The sequence below is a fragment of the Hypanus sabinus genome, chromosome 31 (assembly GCF_030144855.1).
Source record: "Hypanus sabinus isolate sHypSab1 chromosome 31, sHypSab1.hap1, whole genome shotgun sequence".
Lineage (NCBI taxonomy): Eukaryota > Metazoa > Chordata > Chondrichthyes > Myliobatiformes > Dasyatidae > Hypanus > Hypanus sabinus.
The window spans coordinates 24,598,915-24,615,368 of record NC_082736.1 but is presented as its reverse complement, the minus strand read 5'-3'; the positions used below and the strand labels follow the sequence as shown (position 1 = coordinate 24,615,368).

Below are 16,454 nucleotides of genomic sequence, written 5' to 3'. Positions count from 1 at the left end.
GTCATGATACCTCACCAGCTACCAATTAGCCTGCTTAATGTGGAGTCTTCCAAACTTGAATATTCTGTGCACTTTTCAATCTTATTTTAACTCTGTCCCAACTTTTGCTGAGTGTGTTGCAGCCATCAAATTCTAAATTTGTGTATATTTACAAAATACATTTAAGTTGGTCAGTAAAACTATTGAAAATCTTTTCTTTGTACTTTTGTCAGTTAAATAAGGGTTCATGTGAATTAACATATCACAGATTTTTGTTTTTATTGCATTTTGGAAAATATCCCAACTTTTCTGGAAATGGGGTTTGTATATATAATGCAATTAAATCGGAATCTGATTCTGATTATTCCTGCCCGCTTCTTTGGCCTCGATCCATAAAAGTCCGGTAGAGAACAATAAACGGCAGCCAATGACCTTTCCATGGGGAGATTTGGCGTAGTGGTCATTACCACTGGATCAGTAATCCAGAGACTCAGTTATACACTGGGGTCATGGGTTCGAATCCCACAATGGCAGATGGCAAATTTGAATTCAATAAAAATGTCACGATGACCATGAAATCGTATCGTCGTAAAGATTGTCGTAAAAACCCATCTGGCTCACTAATGTCCTTCACAGGAGGAATCCTGCCGTGCTTACCTGGTCTGGCCTTGATGTGACCCACAGCAATGTGGTTGGCTCTAAATGCCCTCTGAAATAGCCTCGCAAGCTGTTCAGTTGTGGGTGTACCAACACCTGCAGCTCATTAGACTTATTCCTTTTACAATGGATAATCAACTTTTATATAATTGGTTTCAAAAAGGGATTAGATATATAGGAGATTGTTTTGAAGGAGGTATATTAATGTCATTTGATCAATTAAAGAATAAATATAAAGTATCAAACAATACTCTTTTTTGTTACTTCCAACTAAGAGCTTATTTAAGAGAAAAATTAGGTCAAACAATGTTATTGCCGAAATCTAATGAAATAGAAACTTTAATTCAAAAAGGAAACATTAAAAAATTTATTTCTTGTACGTATAACTTGATTCAAAAACAGGCAGCAATTAAACAAGGAGTCCATAAGTCAAGACAAAAATGGGAAAGTGACTTGAATATTAAAATTGAAGAAACAAATTGATCAAGACTATGTCTTGATAGTATGATAAATACAATAAATGTCCGGTTAAGATTAGTGCAATATAATTTTTTACATCAATTATATATTACACCACAAAAAAATAAATAAATTTATCCGATCAGTGTTTCCGATGTAAACAAGACATCGGTATTTTTTTACATTCTACTTGGTCTTGTTCTAAAATTCAACCTTTTTGACAAATTTAAGAGTTTTATTGGAACAAATTATTGGAACACAACTTCCACATAATCCAATATTATTTTTACTAGGCGATATTGAAGGGATAAAACCGAAACCCAAATTGAATAAATATCAGAAAGAATTTATAAAAATTACATTGGCAGTAGCCAAAAAGGCTATTGCAGTTACTTGGAAATCGGATTCATACTTAATTATAGATCGTTGGAAGAAGGAAATTTATGGCTGTATTCCAGTTGAAAAAATTACTTACAATTTAAGAGATAAATATGAAACATTTTTGAAAATTTGGCGCCCTTATTTACAAAAGACAGGATTAAATATATAGGTGCTCCGAAGATGAAATAATTGGTTATTTGGGGAAAGAAATAAATACATACTAAAGTTATTACGAACTCCATGGAGCATGGAGTTCATGGGGATCTTCCGATATGCAGGCACTCTTTCTTTCTTTCTTTTTTATCTAGGGATGTTGGGGGGAGGGGTTAAGGGGAGGGGGGTAGGGTATATATATATTTTCTTTTATTTCTGTAATTATTTGAAAACTCAATAAAAAAAGTTTAATAATAAAAAAAAAAGAAGGCAGCTCATCACCACCTTCTCAAGGGCAACTACGGATGGGCAATAAATGCTGGCTTGGCTGGTGTGCCCACGTCCCGTAAATGAATAAATCCTGACAGTTCGCTGTGGCTTTTGTGTGTTCTCAGAAGATGCTGTACCAAACTAGACATGAATGGCTGATGAGAGGATGTTGAGTACAGTCCACCCTCCTTATCCGCAGATTCCGCATGCGCAGATTCAACCAACCGCGGATCAGGAAAACCCAGAAGTTCTCTCTCCAGCACTCGTTGTTTGAACATGTACAGACTATTTTTTCTTGTCATTATTCCCTAAACAATGCAGTATAACAACTATTTACATAGTATTTACATTACTACTTCTGCACCTATTGTCTATATTGTATTAGGTATTAGAAGTAATCTAGAGATGATTTAAAAGTACAGGCAGTCCCCGGGTTATGAATGAGTTCCGTTCCTAAGTCCGTCTTTAAGTCAGATTTGAAGTCGGAACAGGTACATCCGGTATTATTTAGCGTCAGTTAGTCAAACGTTTTTCTTAGTATATAGTACATATTTTACCTTTCTATGCATATAAAACTCTTAAGAAACATACGTATTTCAATAATTTAACCACTGCATTGCCTAGTAATAATTGTAGCTTTCATCGGGCCAGGGCCTTTCACGTGCTCCATTAAAATTGTTCTGATCATTGACCGACTGGAGCCTAACGCTTTTCCAATGACCGATGGCGTTTCATTTCTTTCTGATCGTGTTATTACCTCCACTTTATTTTCAATCGCAATCGTGATTATTTTCATGAACAGAAACACTGCAGATTCAGAGCTGCGCCGCCAGGTCCTAAAGTCCACCGCACTGAGTAAGTTAAGTAAAGTCCGGGGTTCCGCCGGGTCCTAAAGACCACCGCACTGATACACGGTAAATAAGGGACTTGAGAATCCATGAATCTTGGTATCCGTGGGGGGGTCCTGGAACCAATCCGCTGCGGATAAGGAGGGCCAACTGTACATAACCAAGGATAGCCACCTTGTCGTGGTGGAGAGGCTTGTGAGATCCTGAGATCCCGAGAGTGGTGCTTAAATCCTGGTAGGTTCAGCCACGGCGGTAAGGTGAATGGGGACATCCCAGATGACCAAGACCTCAGCGGTGGAGCTGGCGGAAGATGATGACGCATCACAACGGCAGCGAAGGCGGAGGGCGGCTGCGGCAGCGAAGGGCCACTGGACCCTGACCTCGATCTGTCAGGGGCCGTGTGGTGGCCGCCCGCGCATCAGCCTCTCACGCACAGGCGTCCTCCCTTAGGAGAGCATCAACTCGAGTGATTGCACTACTACAGTGCACACTCAGTGCCCACGTTATTAAGCACACCTGCTCATTAATGCAAATAACTGATCAGCCAATCACGTGGCGGCTACTCAACGCAAAGAAGCATGCTGGCATGGTCGAGATGTTCAGTTGTCGTTCAGGCCAGATATCGGACTGGGGAAGAAATGTGATCTAAGAGAGTTGGTCGAGAGGTTCAGTTGTCATTCAGGCCAGATATCGGACTGGGGAAGAAATGTGATCTAAGAGAGTTGGTCGAGAGGTTCAGTTGTCGGTCAGACCAGATATCGGACTGGGGAAGAAATGTGATCTAAGAGAGTTGGTCGAGAGGTTCAGTTGTTGGTCAGACCAGATATCAGAATGGGGGAGGAAATGCGATCTGAGTGACTTTGACTGTGGAATGATTGTTGGTTTTAGATGGGGTGGTTTGAGTATCTCAGAAACTCAAACCGGGACCTGAGAAACTGAGTTACAGAGAAAGGCTGAACAGGTTAGGACCTTATTCTCTGGAGCGTAGAATGGGGGGAGGTTTGATAGAGGTGTATAAAATTGTGATGGGTATAGATAGAGTGAATGCAAGTAGATTTTTTCCACTGAGGCTAGGGGAGAAAAAAACCAGAGGACATGGGTTAAGGGTGAAGGTGGAAAAGTTTAAAGGGAACATTGAGGGGGGCTTCTTCACACAGACAGAGGTGGGAGTGTGGAATGAGCTGCCAGATGAAGTGGAAAATGCGGGCTCACTTTTAACATTTTAAGAAAAACTTGGACAGGTATATGGATGAGATGGGGGTGGAGGGATATGGGCTAGGTGCAGGTCAGTGGGACTAGGCAGAAAAATGGTTCAGCACAGCCAAGAAGGGCCGAAAGGCCTGTTTGTGCCGTAATGTTCTATGGTTCTATGCTGATCTCCGGGGATTTTCATGCACGACAGTCTCTATAGAGTTTACAGAGAATGGTGCAAGAAACAAAAAAAAATAAGCAGCAGTTCTGTGGGCGGAAATGGCTTGTTAATGAGAGAGAGGTCAGAGAAGGATGGCCAGACTGGCCCGAACTGGCAGGAAGGCAGTGGTGTGTGGCAGAGAATCTCTGACCGCGCAACACGTCGGACCTTAAGGTGGAAGGGCTATGGCTTTGACCGGCAGCGGTAATTGTATTAGGTACGGAAGGGAAGTGGTAACTGAGCGTAGATAGCTGGCATCTCTTCCCAAGGCTGAAACGTCGAGTACCATAGAGCACGCACTTAAGGCAAGAGGGAGCACGCTTAAGGGGGACGAGCAGAAAGTTTCACAAGCAGTTTAGCTTCCCTTGCTTCCTGAAATACAGACAGGACCACCAGTGCATGCAAAACGTCGCTTCCAATTAGCGTAGACCCTCCAGTGAGAGAAGAATCAGAGTTAGAACCAGCGTCAGGAGAATCACCGGTGTCTCTCATGAAATTTAACTTTGCTGCATCAGTACACTGCAATACATGATTAAATATAGAAACAAATACAGATTACAGTAAGTATATATATTAAATAGTTAACTTAAAAATAGTGCAAAAACAGAGAAAGTTTAATAAAAAGGTGAGGTACTGTCCATGGGTTCAATGTTCATTCAGGAATCGGATGGCGGAGGGGAAGAAGCTGTTCCTGAATCGTTGAGTGTGTGTCTTCAGGCTCCTGTACCCCCTCCCTAATGGCAGAGGGGAAGACGCTGTTCCTGAATCGTTGAGTGTGTGTCTTCAGGCTCCTGTACCTCCTCCCTGATGGCAGAGGGGAAGACGCTGTTCCTGAATCGTTGAGTGTGTGTCTTCAGGCTCCTGTACCTCCTCCCTGATGGCAGAGGGGAAGAAGCTGTTCCTGAATTGTTGAGTGTGTGTCTTCAGACTCCTGTACCTCCTCCCTGATGGCAGAGGGGAAGAAGCTGTTCCTGAATCGCTGAGTGTGTGTCTTCAGGCTCCTGTACCTTTTCCCTGATGGCAGAGGGGAAGAAGCTGTTCCTGAATCATTGAGTGTGTGTCTTCAGGCTCCTGTACCTCCTCCCTGATGGCAGAGGGGAAGAAGTTGTTCCTGAATCACTGAGTGTATGTCTTCAGGCTCCTGTACCTCCTCCCTGATGGCAGAGGGGAAGAAGCTGTTCCTGAATGACTGAGTGTGTGTCTTCAGGCTCCTGTACCTCCTCCCTGATGGCAGAGGGGAAGAAGCTGTTCCTGAATCGTTGAGTGTGTGTCTTCAGGCTCCTGTACCTCCTCCCTGATGGTGACAGTGAGAAGGGGACACGTCCTGCGCGATGGAGGTCCTTAACGATGGACGTTGCCATTCTGAGGCACAGCTGCTTAAATTTGTTCTGGATGTGAAGGAGGCTGGTGCGCATGATGGAGCTGACTGAGTTTACAACTCTCTGCCATTTATTTCGATCCTGTGCAGTAGCCCCCCAACACCCCCATACCAGACGGTGATGCAGCCAGTCAGAACGCTCTCCAGGACACATCTGTGCGAGTGTTTTAAGGAACAAACTCCTAATGAAATACAGCCACTGTCCCAATATGCTGGGGCCTAGGCTCAATCCTCAGAGATGTTGACAGCCAGGATCTTGAAATTACTCACTCTCTAAACTTCTGATCCCTCTATGAGGATGAGAATTAATTCTGTCCTACTGGCAGGACAGCACGATGGTGTGCTCTACCCTCCTTTTTGCCTCGTGCAAAGGGAATCAATTATTGGCACATTGAAGCCTGTGTCAAATGTTCCAATTTAAAATAATCATTATCGCCTCACAGCGTCAGTGCAATTTTGGAACTGCAGTGTAAACTTGACGCTGGCGCCCTCCTTTGTAATCTGGGAGGGCTCTCTGCTGTCTACTCCAATCTCCTTTTCCTTTGGCATGAAGTCTGACTGCAATCCAGAGGGATTTATTCGAGTGTACTGGGAGAGGAAGCAAGGAAGAGATTTCAGATTATTTGGAGATGCTGTAACTCCGGGCACTTTTGCCTTCAGTCCAATTTAAAGCCTGTCACTGGATTACTGGATATATATTAATGGGAAGCAAACAAGAGTTAGAAAATTAACCGCCACCAGTGCTAGAAGCACAAAGCAGCTGGGAAGGTTAACAACACCGAATAAGAATGATTGACTGAAGAATCCCTATATGAGAAGATTTTTATTTGAAAACGTTCGAAGTAAATTTATTATCAAAGTGTGTATATGTCACCACATACTACTCTGAGATTCATTTTCCTGAAGGCATTCACAGTAGAACAAAGAAATATAATAGAATTAGTGAAAAACTATACAAAAACAAATAATAATTATTATTAATACTGAGAATGTGAGCTGTAGAATCCTTAAAGGTGACTCCAGAGGCTGCGGAATCAGTCCAGCATTGAGGTGAGTGATTTCCCCTGGTGGGGGAGTCTAGGACAAGAGGGCACGACTTCAGGATTGAAGGACGTCCATTTAGAACTGAGGTGCGGAGAAATTACGTTAGCCAGAAGGTGGTAAATCTGTGGAATTTGTTGCCACGAGTGGTTGTGGAGGCCAAGTCATTGGATGTATTTAAGGCAGAGACAGATAGGTTTTTGATTGGCCAGGGCATCAAAGGGTATGGGGAGAAGGCAGGGGAGTGTGGATGACTGGAAGAATTGGATCAGCCCATGATTGAATGGCGGAGCAGACTCGATGGGCTGAATGGCCTACTTCTGCTCCCATATCTTATGGTCTTATGGTGAAGTTAACCATATCTGATGGTTGAAGGGGTAATAACTGTTCCTGAACCTGGTGGTGCAGGACCTGAGGCTCCAGTACATCCCTCCCAAAGGTAGCAGCGAGAAGACAGCGTGGCCTGGGTGGAAGGGGTGCCCGTGACGATGGGCGCTGCTTTCTTGTGGCAGTGCTGAGTGTGGATGTGCTCAGCGGCCGGGAGGGCTTTTCCTGCGACGGACCGGACTGTGTCCGCTAATTTATTTTTCTCGCAGGCTCTTCTGTTCTTGGGCAATGCTATGTCAAGGACTTCAAGATCACGCCGGCGATACAGGGCAACATCTTGCTGGCAGCTCACAGGCTGTTTTCGTAAAACACTGAGTTGCTGCAATTTGAAAGTCCATGCAACTGAATTCAATAGTGAGGTTAAAAAGGATATATATCTGAAAAATGGGGAACTTTAGGAATATAGGGAAAGATGTGGAATAATTGGGACATATTACTCTTGCAAAAGGCTGTCACTGACTTGATGGGATGAATGGCCTTCCCTGTGGAAGGATTCCAGGAGTTCATACCAGTCAATGTGTAAGGAGGGAGAAAGACAGAGGGGGGGAGGCAGAGAGATAGGGGGAGGAGGGAGAGAGGGGGGGGGGAGAAAAAGAGAAAAAAGAGAGAGGGAGAGAGGAGAGAAAGAGGGGTGAGAGGGAGAGAGAGAGAGAGGAGAGAGAGGGAAAGAGGGGGAGGGAGAGAGAGAGAGGAAAAGAGAGGGAAAGGGGGGAGGGAGAGAGAGGAGAGAGAGGGAAAGAGAGGGGGAGAGAGGGAGAGAGAGAGGAGAGAGAGGGAAAGAGAGGGGGAGAGGGAGAGAGAGAGAGAGAGGGAAAGAGAGGGGGGAGAGAGAGAGAGGAAAAGAGAAAGGGGGGAGAGGGAGAGAGAGGAAAAGAGAGGGAAAGGGGGGAGAGGGAGAGAGAGAGGAGAGAGAGGGAAAGAGGGGGAGGGAGAGAGAGAGAGGAAAAGAGAAAGGGGGGAGAGGGAGAGAGAGGAAAAGAGAGGGAAAGGGGGGAGAGGGAGAGAGAGAGGAGAGAGAGGGAAAGAGAGGGGGAGAGAGGGAGAGAGAGAGGAGAGAGAGGGAAAGAGAGGGGGAGAGGGAGAGAGAGAGAGAGAGAGGGAAAGAGAGGGGGGAGAGAGAGAGAGAGGGGAAAGAGGGGCAGAGAGGGGGAGAGGAGAGAAAGAACAATATTTCGAGCTTAAGTTCCTCCTCAGACAGCTCTGAACACCTGATGTTAACTAGTCCAGTACATTTCGCGTTCCTTTTACCCAAATGGTGCCACACAGCTAACAGGCCCCTTGGCCCGAAGCGACGACGTTGGCGGTCACGCTCCACGGGAGCCTGCCCCTTCCACCCCGCGCCGCATCGGCAACGAAGTTCAAGGAGAACTGATTATCAAAGTGTCACCCGTCACGAGGCTCTTCTCTTTTTTGCAGGCACTTACAGGAAAACTATACAAAAATGAAGACCGACAAACAGCCAGTCTGCAAAAGTAAAAGTGCGCCAACGAAAAAAAAATCAGTAAATCACAGTGAGAACATCTGTAGAGTCAGGAAGAGCAACAGATTTCTGACTGGGCAATGAACCCACATACGCTACTTCAATATTGTTGTTCTATTTTGCACCACTAATTTAATTTTAATCCGTATATATCTTACTGTAATTTACAGTCTTGATTATGTATTGCAATATGCAGATGCCGCGTAGCTGCACATTTCACACTATATGCCTGTGATATTAAACCCGATTCAGATTCTGATAGTGGCCAGAAGGTCCAGCGTCGGAATAAATACAAAGACATCGCCTCGGAACACAGATGACTCGGGCGGTGGTGAACCCGTGGGGCTTATTGCTGCTTTGGAGCCATTTTATTAATAAAATACTTCTATGTCGCCATGCACTACCTTGGGATACGCTCACTTGTGGGTACTCACGGGAAAAAGGGACAAATACAACGGAGCCAGTGAAAATCTGCACGCAAGCAAAGACCAATGTGCAAAATGCAAATTTAAAAAGAAACCAAGTTGAGAGTATAAGTCATCAAAGGCGAGTCTGTGGTTTGTGGAATCGGCAGTGAAATACATCTCAGTGTCTAAGCCCTGAAAAGGTCAGCCATTTGATATCGCCGTCCAAAGCTCATTACTGCCTTGCCTTGTTTATGTAAAAGCGTATCGGAGCTGCCTCTATGATCCCAGTGGCACGCACAGCGACTGGATATGGAGAGGCTCAGACTCCATGGTGATACGCCCGTGCACTGAGGGAGTATGTTTACCACTGCGTTATGACTTTGCACTTCTGTCACTTCCTCGAGGAGACAAGGCTGGGGTCACTTTCCAGGGCCACTCAGAATCAACTTCCATCATCGGTCCCTGGGGCGTCCCGGGTATGATCCTTATTCTCCCCCGCCACCCCCCCCCAGGAAATGCATGACTTCGATTGATGCTGCCCCGCTAATGTGACGTCTCTGTTTATCTGCTTCATATAGAATCAAACAGCAGAGGAATGGGCTACACAGTCAAAGTATCTGGGTTGTTAAAGGAAGACCCAATCAGCTCCTCTCCTCCGTCCCATCCTCAACTGCAATACAAATCTGATTTCTCTAAACCTGTGTGCAGTTTTCTTCTGTAAGTTACTATTCAATCTGCTCTTGCCCCATTGTCACGGGGTGGGGGGAGAAGGCAGGAGATTGGGGCTGAGGGGGAAAATGACGAAAAAGCAGAGCAGACTCGATGGGCCAAATGGCCTAATTCTGCTCCTATAATCCTTTGGTCATACGGCTCTTTCTCAACCAAAGGTCCAAGGTTCAAAGTAAATTTAATATCAAAAGTCACCACATAGAGCCCTGAGATTCATTATCTTGTGGACATTCAACATCGGACAAAGGAATGCAACAGAAAAACTACACACAAAGACCGATGACAGCCAATGTAGAAATACAAAAAAAAATCATAAATAGTAAGTAAATAATACTGAGAACAGAATCAGAAACAGGTTTAATATCACCGGCATATGTTGTGAAATTTGTTAACTTTACGTCACAGTACAATTAAATACATGAAAAATAAATACAGGGAAAATAATGTATTACAGTACCACAGGAAGAAAAATTCGCAATTACCCGGTTTTCTGCATTAATTACTCATAAAATATGGTCTGATCTTCACTCAAGTCACAATAATAGACAAACGTAAGCTGCCTAAACTAAAAAAACAAAGTCAATACTGAGTAGCTATTGAAACAACTACAGTCTAGGTTCAAAAGGGATGTGAACCTCTGCGTTAATGCCTTCTACAAAAGCTATTTGGAGTCAAGTGTTCCAATCAATGGGATGAGATTGGAGGTGTGGGTTGTCGATGTGCCCTGCCCTATTCAAAAAGACACACAAAGTTAGGTTACCGATAGAGCCTGCTCCTCTCAAGAAGGATCTGTTGATGTGCACCACGCCCGAATCAAAAAAAAAGACTTTCGGAGGATCTTAGAAGTTGAATTGTAGACAAGCAGTTTTTCTTGGGACTGTGTTTATTAAATAGTTAAGTTAAAATAAGTAGTGTAAAAAAAAGCAGAAATAAAAAAAAACATGAGTCGTATGGTCCTTGAAAGTGAGTCCATAGGAATCACTTCAGGGTTGAGGTGAGTGAAGTTATCCAGGAACCTGATGGTTGTAGGGTAATAATTGCTCCTGAAGCTGGTGGTATGGGACCTAAGGCTCCTGTACCTCCTTCCCGATGGCAGCAGCAAGAAGAGAGCGTGGCCCGGATGGTGGGGGTCCCCGATGACGGGTGCTTTGTTGTGGCAGCGCTCCCTGGAGATGTTTTCAATCATTGGGCCAAAGTCTCCTCAGAGCTGAGACCCAACTAACGATCAGCTTTCTGTGTCACACGTACATCAAAACAAACAGTGAAATGTATCGTTTGTGATGTACAGGGGCAGCTCGCAAATGCCACCAAACTTTTGGCACCCAAAAATTATTAACCCTAACTGTCAGAAACAAGAGAAAATCTGCAGATGCTGGAAATCCAAGCAACATGCACAAAATGCTGGAGGGACTCGGCTTCTAAAGAAAGGAGCGAGCAGTCGATGATTCAGGCCAAGACCCTTCACCGGGAGTGGAAAAGGAGATGAGGAGTCCCTCATCTAATCGGGGTTCTTTTAGGAATGAGGGAAGAAACTGGAACACCCAGAAGAAACCCACATGGTCACGGGGAGAACGTACAAAGTCCTTAGAGATAACTGCGGAAATTGAACCCAACCAGTGATCAGCGGCACCGTAAAGCGATTGAGCTCATCGCAATGCAAGCGTTCCGCCCCAGAGGGCAACCTGGATTCTGCCTGCTCCTGGTAACAAGTCCACGTCCATTGGATGCAACATATCCATTATCTCTCTGTCTCTCTACAGCTGCTCTACCACGGACAGCTTGTTACCTTACGCAGTATGATATTGCAAAATTCTGTTTCCCCGACCTCAGATCAGTCATTGAAACAGTCCTGAGTTGGAGATACCACGAGAGGCTGATTCTTGAAGATGCACCCACATGATCGCTCACCTCCCCTTTGCCAACAACGATAAATTGCAATAGGTCATCTATATCACCCACTCCTTAATACAAATACCTAATCAGCCAATCATGTGGCAGCAACTCAGTGCAAAAAAGCATGCAGACATGGGCATGGTCGTGCACTTTGGTAGAAGAAATAAATGTGCAGACTGTTTTTTCTAAATGGGGGAGAAAATCCAAAAATCTGAGATGCAAAGGGACTTGGGAGTCCTTGTGCAGGACATCCTAAAGGTTAACATGCAGCTAGAGTCGGTGAGGAAGGCAAATGCAGCGTTCACATTCATTTCAAGAGGTCCAGAATTCAAGAGCAGGGATGTGATACTGAGGCTTTATGAGGCCAGTTCTGGGCTCCTCATCTAAGATGTTCAGAGGAGGTTCGCAAGTGTGATTCTGGGAATGAAAGGATTATCGTACAATGAACGTTTGATAGCCCTGGGTATACTCACTGGAATTTAGAAGGATGAGAGGTATTTCATTCAAACTTTTCAAATGCTGAAAGGCCTAGACAGAGTAGATGTGGAAAGGATGTTTCCCATGCCGGGGGAGTCTATGAAAAGAGGGCAGAGCCTCAGGATAGAGGGGCGTCCATTTAAAATAGGGATGCAGAGAAATTTCTTTAACCAGAGGGTGGTGAATTTGTGGAATTTATTACCACAGGAAGCTGTGGAGGCCAGGTCATTGGGTGTATTTACGGCACAGCTTGACAGGTTCTTAACTGGACACAGCATCAAAGGTTACAGGGAGACCCGGGGAGTGGAGCTGAGAAGGGTAAAAAAGGATCAGCCATGATTAAATGGCTGAGCAGACTTGATGGGTCAAATGGCCTAATTCTACTCCTATATCTTATGGTCAAGAGGTTCAGTTGTTAGTCAGACCAAGTATCAGAAAGGGGGAAGAAATGTGATCTGAGTGACTTGGACTGTGGAATGTTGGTGCCAGATGGGGTGGTTTGAGTATCTCAGAAACTGCTGATCTCCTGGGGTTTCCACGCACAGCCGTCTCTGGAGTTTACAGAGAATGGTGCGAGAAACAAAAACCATCCAGTTCTGTGTGCAAAGTTGCCTTGTTAATGAGAGAGGTCAGAGGATAACGGCCAAACTGGTTCAAACTGAACAGTAACTCAAATAACCACGTGATGCAACAGTGGTGTGCAAAGGAACATCTTTGACTGGACAACAGGTCGAACTTTGATGCAGATGGGCTACAGCAGCAGAAGATCTCGCCAGTTCAAGTTCAAGTTTAAATGTTACTCAACCATATATATGAAACAAAACAACGTTCCTCAGGGCCAAGGTGTAAAACATTCACACACAGCACATACAGCATATATAATTAAGATAGCAGGAAAACATAGTCACAAAAAATATATATACAGCCCATGTCCCTGAGTATCACTGCCCATAGATTGACGGTGCATGGAATGTTCCCCTGGAGCCATGTTTCTGCAAGAACAAGCACACAGCAGTTTCTCATCTCACCCTAGTGCAGCCACAAAGGAACGCAATCCAGCTCGTCTTCCACCGAGCAAATACAGGAGAGCAGTGCCACCAGGAAGGGCCAGCCCCTAATCCAGCACAGACCCCAGCTCTCTCCCACACCGCCTCTAGGCAGCTGCAGCAGGCAAACACGAGGAAATCTGCAGATGCTGGAAATCCAATCAACAACACACACAAAATGCAGCAGGCAGCTCACAGAGGCATGAGGGCCTGGTCTGCTGCTAAACACGGCAGAACTGTTTCTACCGACATGTGAAGGGGTAAAGGCAGGTTACTGGCGCCTTAAAACCAGTCGCTTTGGGGAGATGGGTATCGTCAGCCGTTGTTGGCAGCTCGTCTGGGAGAAGGAAAACTCTGATCTCAAACCTCTGCTGCCTTGCGGCTAGACCCACTCATGCGGAAGGCTTTGGGAGTAAACCCTGAGGGAAAAATCCAGAGTTGGAGTCCATAAGGCAGTCCTACATTGAGTTTTGACACTGATTGGCATCTCCTGTGATGCTGCTGGTGCCAAACTGTACTGGTCTCTGCCGTTTCTTTGGGTTCATCAGATGCATGGAGAGGGAGAGCTTGCTACATGGTCAACAGCTCGCTCTCCACATCGTACTGCCCAGACTTGTGTATCTAGACAGCTAGGACACAACATCCATGGTCAACCCTGACCCTCACTCATGGCTGATCAACACCTCCATCCATTAACCCAACGCACCACAACCCAAACCACGTCTACATCATCATTTCCTGTCAGAGTCACCTTATGTTCAGACACTCCTGTGCCCAGCCTCACTTTACGGACATACAATCAATCTATGTATAGAAGTTATCTTATGTATTTATATTATGTTCTATTATTATTGTGTTCTTTATCTTATTGTGTTTTTTTTGTGCTGCCTTGGATCCAGAGGAACAATTATTTTGTTCTCCTTTGTACTTGACATGACATTAAGCAATCTTGAAATATCAAGGCCAAACCAGTGCAGAGACAGTTGGAAAGGAGGTCAGTCTGTGATCAGCTACATAAAACCCTGGTTAGAGCATATTTGGAGTATTGTGGTCAGTTCTGGTTGCCTCATTGCAGGAAGCTTCAGAGAGGGTGCAGAGGAGAATTACCAGGGTCCTGCCTGAACTAGGTATGAGGAAAGACCGAGCCAGCTGGGGCTTTTCTCTCTGGAGTGAAGAAGGGTGAGAGGTGTACAAGATGATAAGAGGCATAGATAAGAGTGGACAACCCCGATGCTTTTTTTACCAGGGCAGAAATGGCTAATACAATGGAGCAAAATTTTAAGGCGATTGGAGCAAAGTATAGGGGGGCATGTCAGAGGTAAGTTCTTTACACGGAGAGTGGTGGGCTCATGGAATGCCCTGTCAGGAGTGCTGGTAGGGGCAGATGCGTTCGCGACATTTAGACCATTCTGAGATATACACGTGGTTGATGGGAAAATGGAGAGTTGTGTGGAGGGAAGGGTGAGACTGATCTTAGGGTAGGTTGAAAGATTGGCACAACATTGTGAGATAGCCACCTGCAAATAAAGAGTCAACAAGTTGTCAATATCGGCCCACAGTGTTGTGCCGACCATGTAACCTGCTTGAGAAACTGCCTAGAATTTACCTAGCGCATAGCCCTCTATTTTTCTAAGCTCCATGTACCTATCTAAGAGTCCCCTAAAAGACCCTATTGTATAGTTTCCCTTCTTGTTCCCCTTAAACATTTCACCCTTCACCTCTGGTTGTAGTCCCACCCAACCTTAGCGGGAAAAGCCTGCTTGCATTTACCCTATCTATACCCCTCACGATTTTGTATACCTCTAACAAATCTCCCCCTACATTCTATGGAATAAAGTCCGAACCTATTCAATCTTTCCTTGTTACTCAGGTCCTCCAGACCCTGTAACATCCTTATAAAATTTCTCTATACTCTTTCAACCTCATTTACATCTTTCCTGTAGGTCGGTGACCAAAACTGCACATAATACTCCAAATTAGGCCTCACCAACGTCTTGTACAACTTCAACATCTCATCGCCTGTACTCAATACTTTGATTCACGTGACACCATGGTCTGTAAGGCGCATGCAGTGTACCAAGACAACATGCAAGTTTTCCCTACCTTCTTTGACTGCTCGTGGAAAGCCTTCTTGATCTCTTCAAGTGTTGCATCTGGTTTGATCCCAAGAATAGCGTAGTAGGTAGTGTTACTGAACCTGGACAAAACAGAAGATGAGTTACTGGCTGATTGGAAATGCTTCATCTTCAGTGACCTCAATGGATCTGGGGTTGAGAGGGTGAACAGCCTTAAAGTTCCTCACCGAGCATCTCACGGGGTCTGTACGTTCCAGCTGTGGTGAAAAAGGCACAACAGTACCTCTTTCATGTCAGATGGTTGAAGAAGTTTGGAATAGGATTCCAAATCCTAAGAATTTTCTACAGGGACATGACTGACAGCATCCTGACTGTCTGCATCACTGACCGGTACGGGAACTGTCCTCCCTCAATCGCAGGGGCATGATTGAGGGCATCCCGACTGGCTGTATCACTGCCCGGTACGGGAACTGTCCTCCCTCAATCGCAGGGGTATGATTGAGGGCATCCTGACTGACTGTATCACTGCCCGGTACGGGGACTGTACCTCCCTCAATCGCAGGGGCATGATTGAGGGCATCCCGACTGGCTGTATCACTGCCCGGTATGGGAACTGTCCCTCCCTCAATCGCAGGGGTATGATTGAGGGCACCTGACTGGTCACATCACTGCCTGGTACGGGAACTGTACCTCCCTCAATCGCAGGGGCATGATTGAGAGCATCCTGACTGGCTGTATCACTGCCCGGTACGGGAACTGTACCTCCCTCAATCGCAGGGGCATGATTGAGGGCATCCCGACTGGCTGTATCACTGCCCGGTACGGGAACTGTCCTCCCTCAATTGCAGGACTCTGCAGGGAGTGGTGTGGACAGCCCAGCGCATCTGTAGATGTGAACTTCCCACTATTCAGGACATTTACAGAGACAGGTGTGTAAATTGGGGACCCGAGTCACCCCAAACACAATCTATTCCAGCTGCTACCATCTGGGAAGTGGTATTGTAGCATAAAAGCCAGGACCAACAGGCTCCAGGACAGCTTCTTCCACTAGGCCATCAGACTGATTAATTCACGCTGACACAACTGACTGTCCTGTTGAACATACTATTTATTACAAATTACTATAAATTGCACATTTAGACGGAGACATAATGTAAAGACATTTACTCCTCATGTATATGAAGGACGTAAGTAATAAAGTCAATTTAATTCAATTCAACCCTTAGAAAAATGTGAAAATGGAGCTTAGAGAAATAGAGGGCTATGGGTAAGCCTAGTAATTTTGAAGGTAGGGAAATGTTTGGCACAACTTTGTGGGCTGAAGGGCCTGTATTGTGCTGTAGGGTTTCTATGTTTCTATGTTTCTAACTCAAATTTCGGGCA

The 16,454-nt window shown here is 45.2% G+C and overlaps 1 protein-coding gene across 5 annotated transcripts in view; it reads right to left on the bottom strand.

Moving 5' to 3' along the window:
* dnajc4 (DnaJ (Hsp40) homolog, subfamily C, member 4) overlaps positions 1 to 16,454 on the bottom strand; it is a 259,420-nt gene that overhangs the window by 219,399 nt on the left and 23,567 nt on the right. For all 5 annotated transcript variants that reach the window (XM_059955204.1, XM_059955203.1, XM_059955202.1 and 2 more), the window contains one exon: positions 15,100 to 15,193. In XM_059955204.1, coding sequence (XP_059811187.1) covers positions 15,100 to 15,193 — 94 coding nt within the window. The remainder of the gene's footprint in view (positions 1 to 15,099; positions 15,194 to 16,454) is intronic.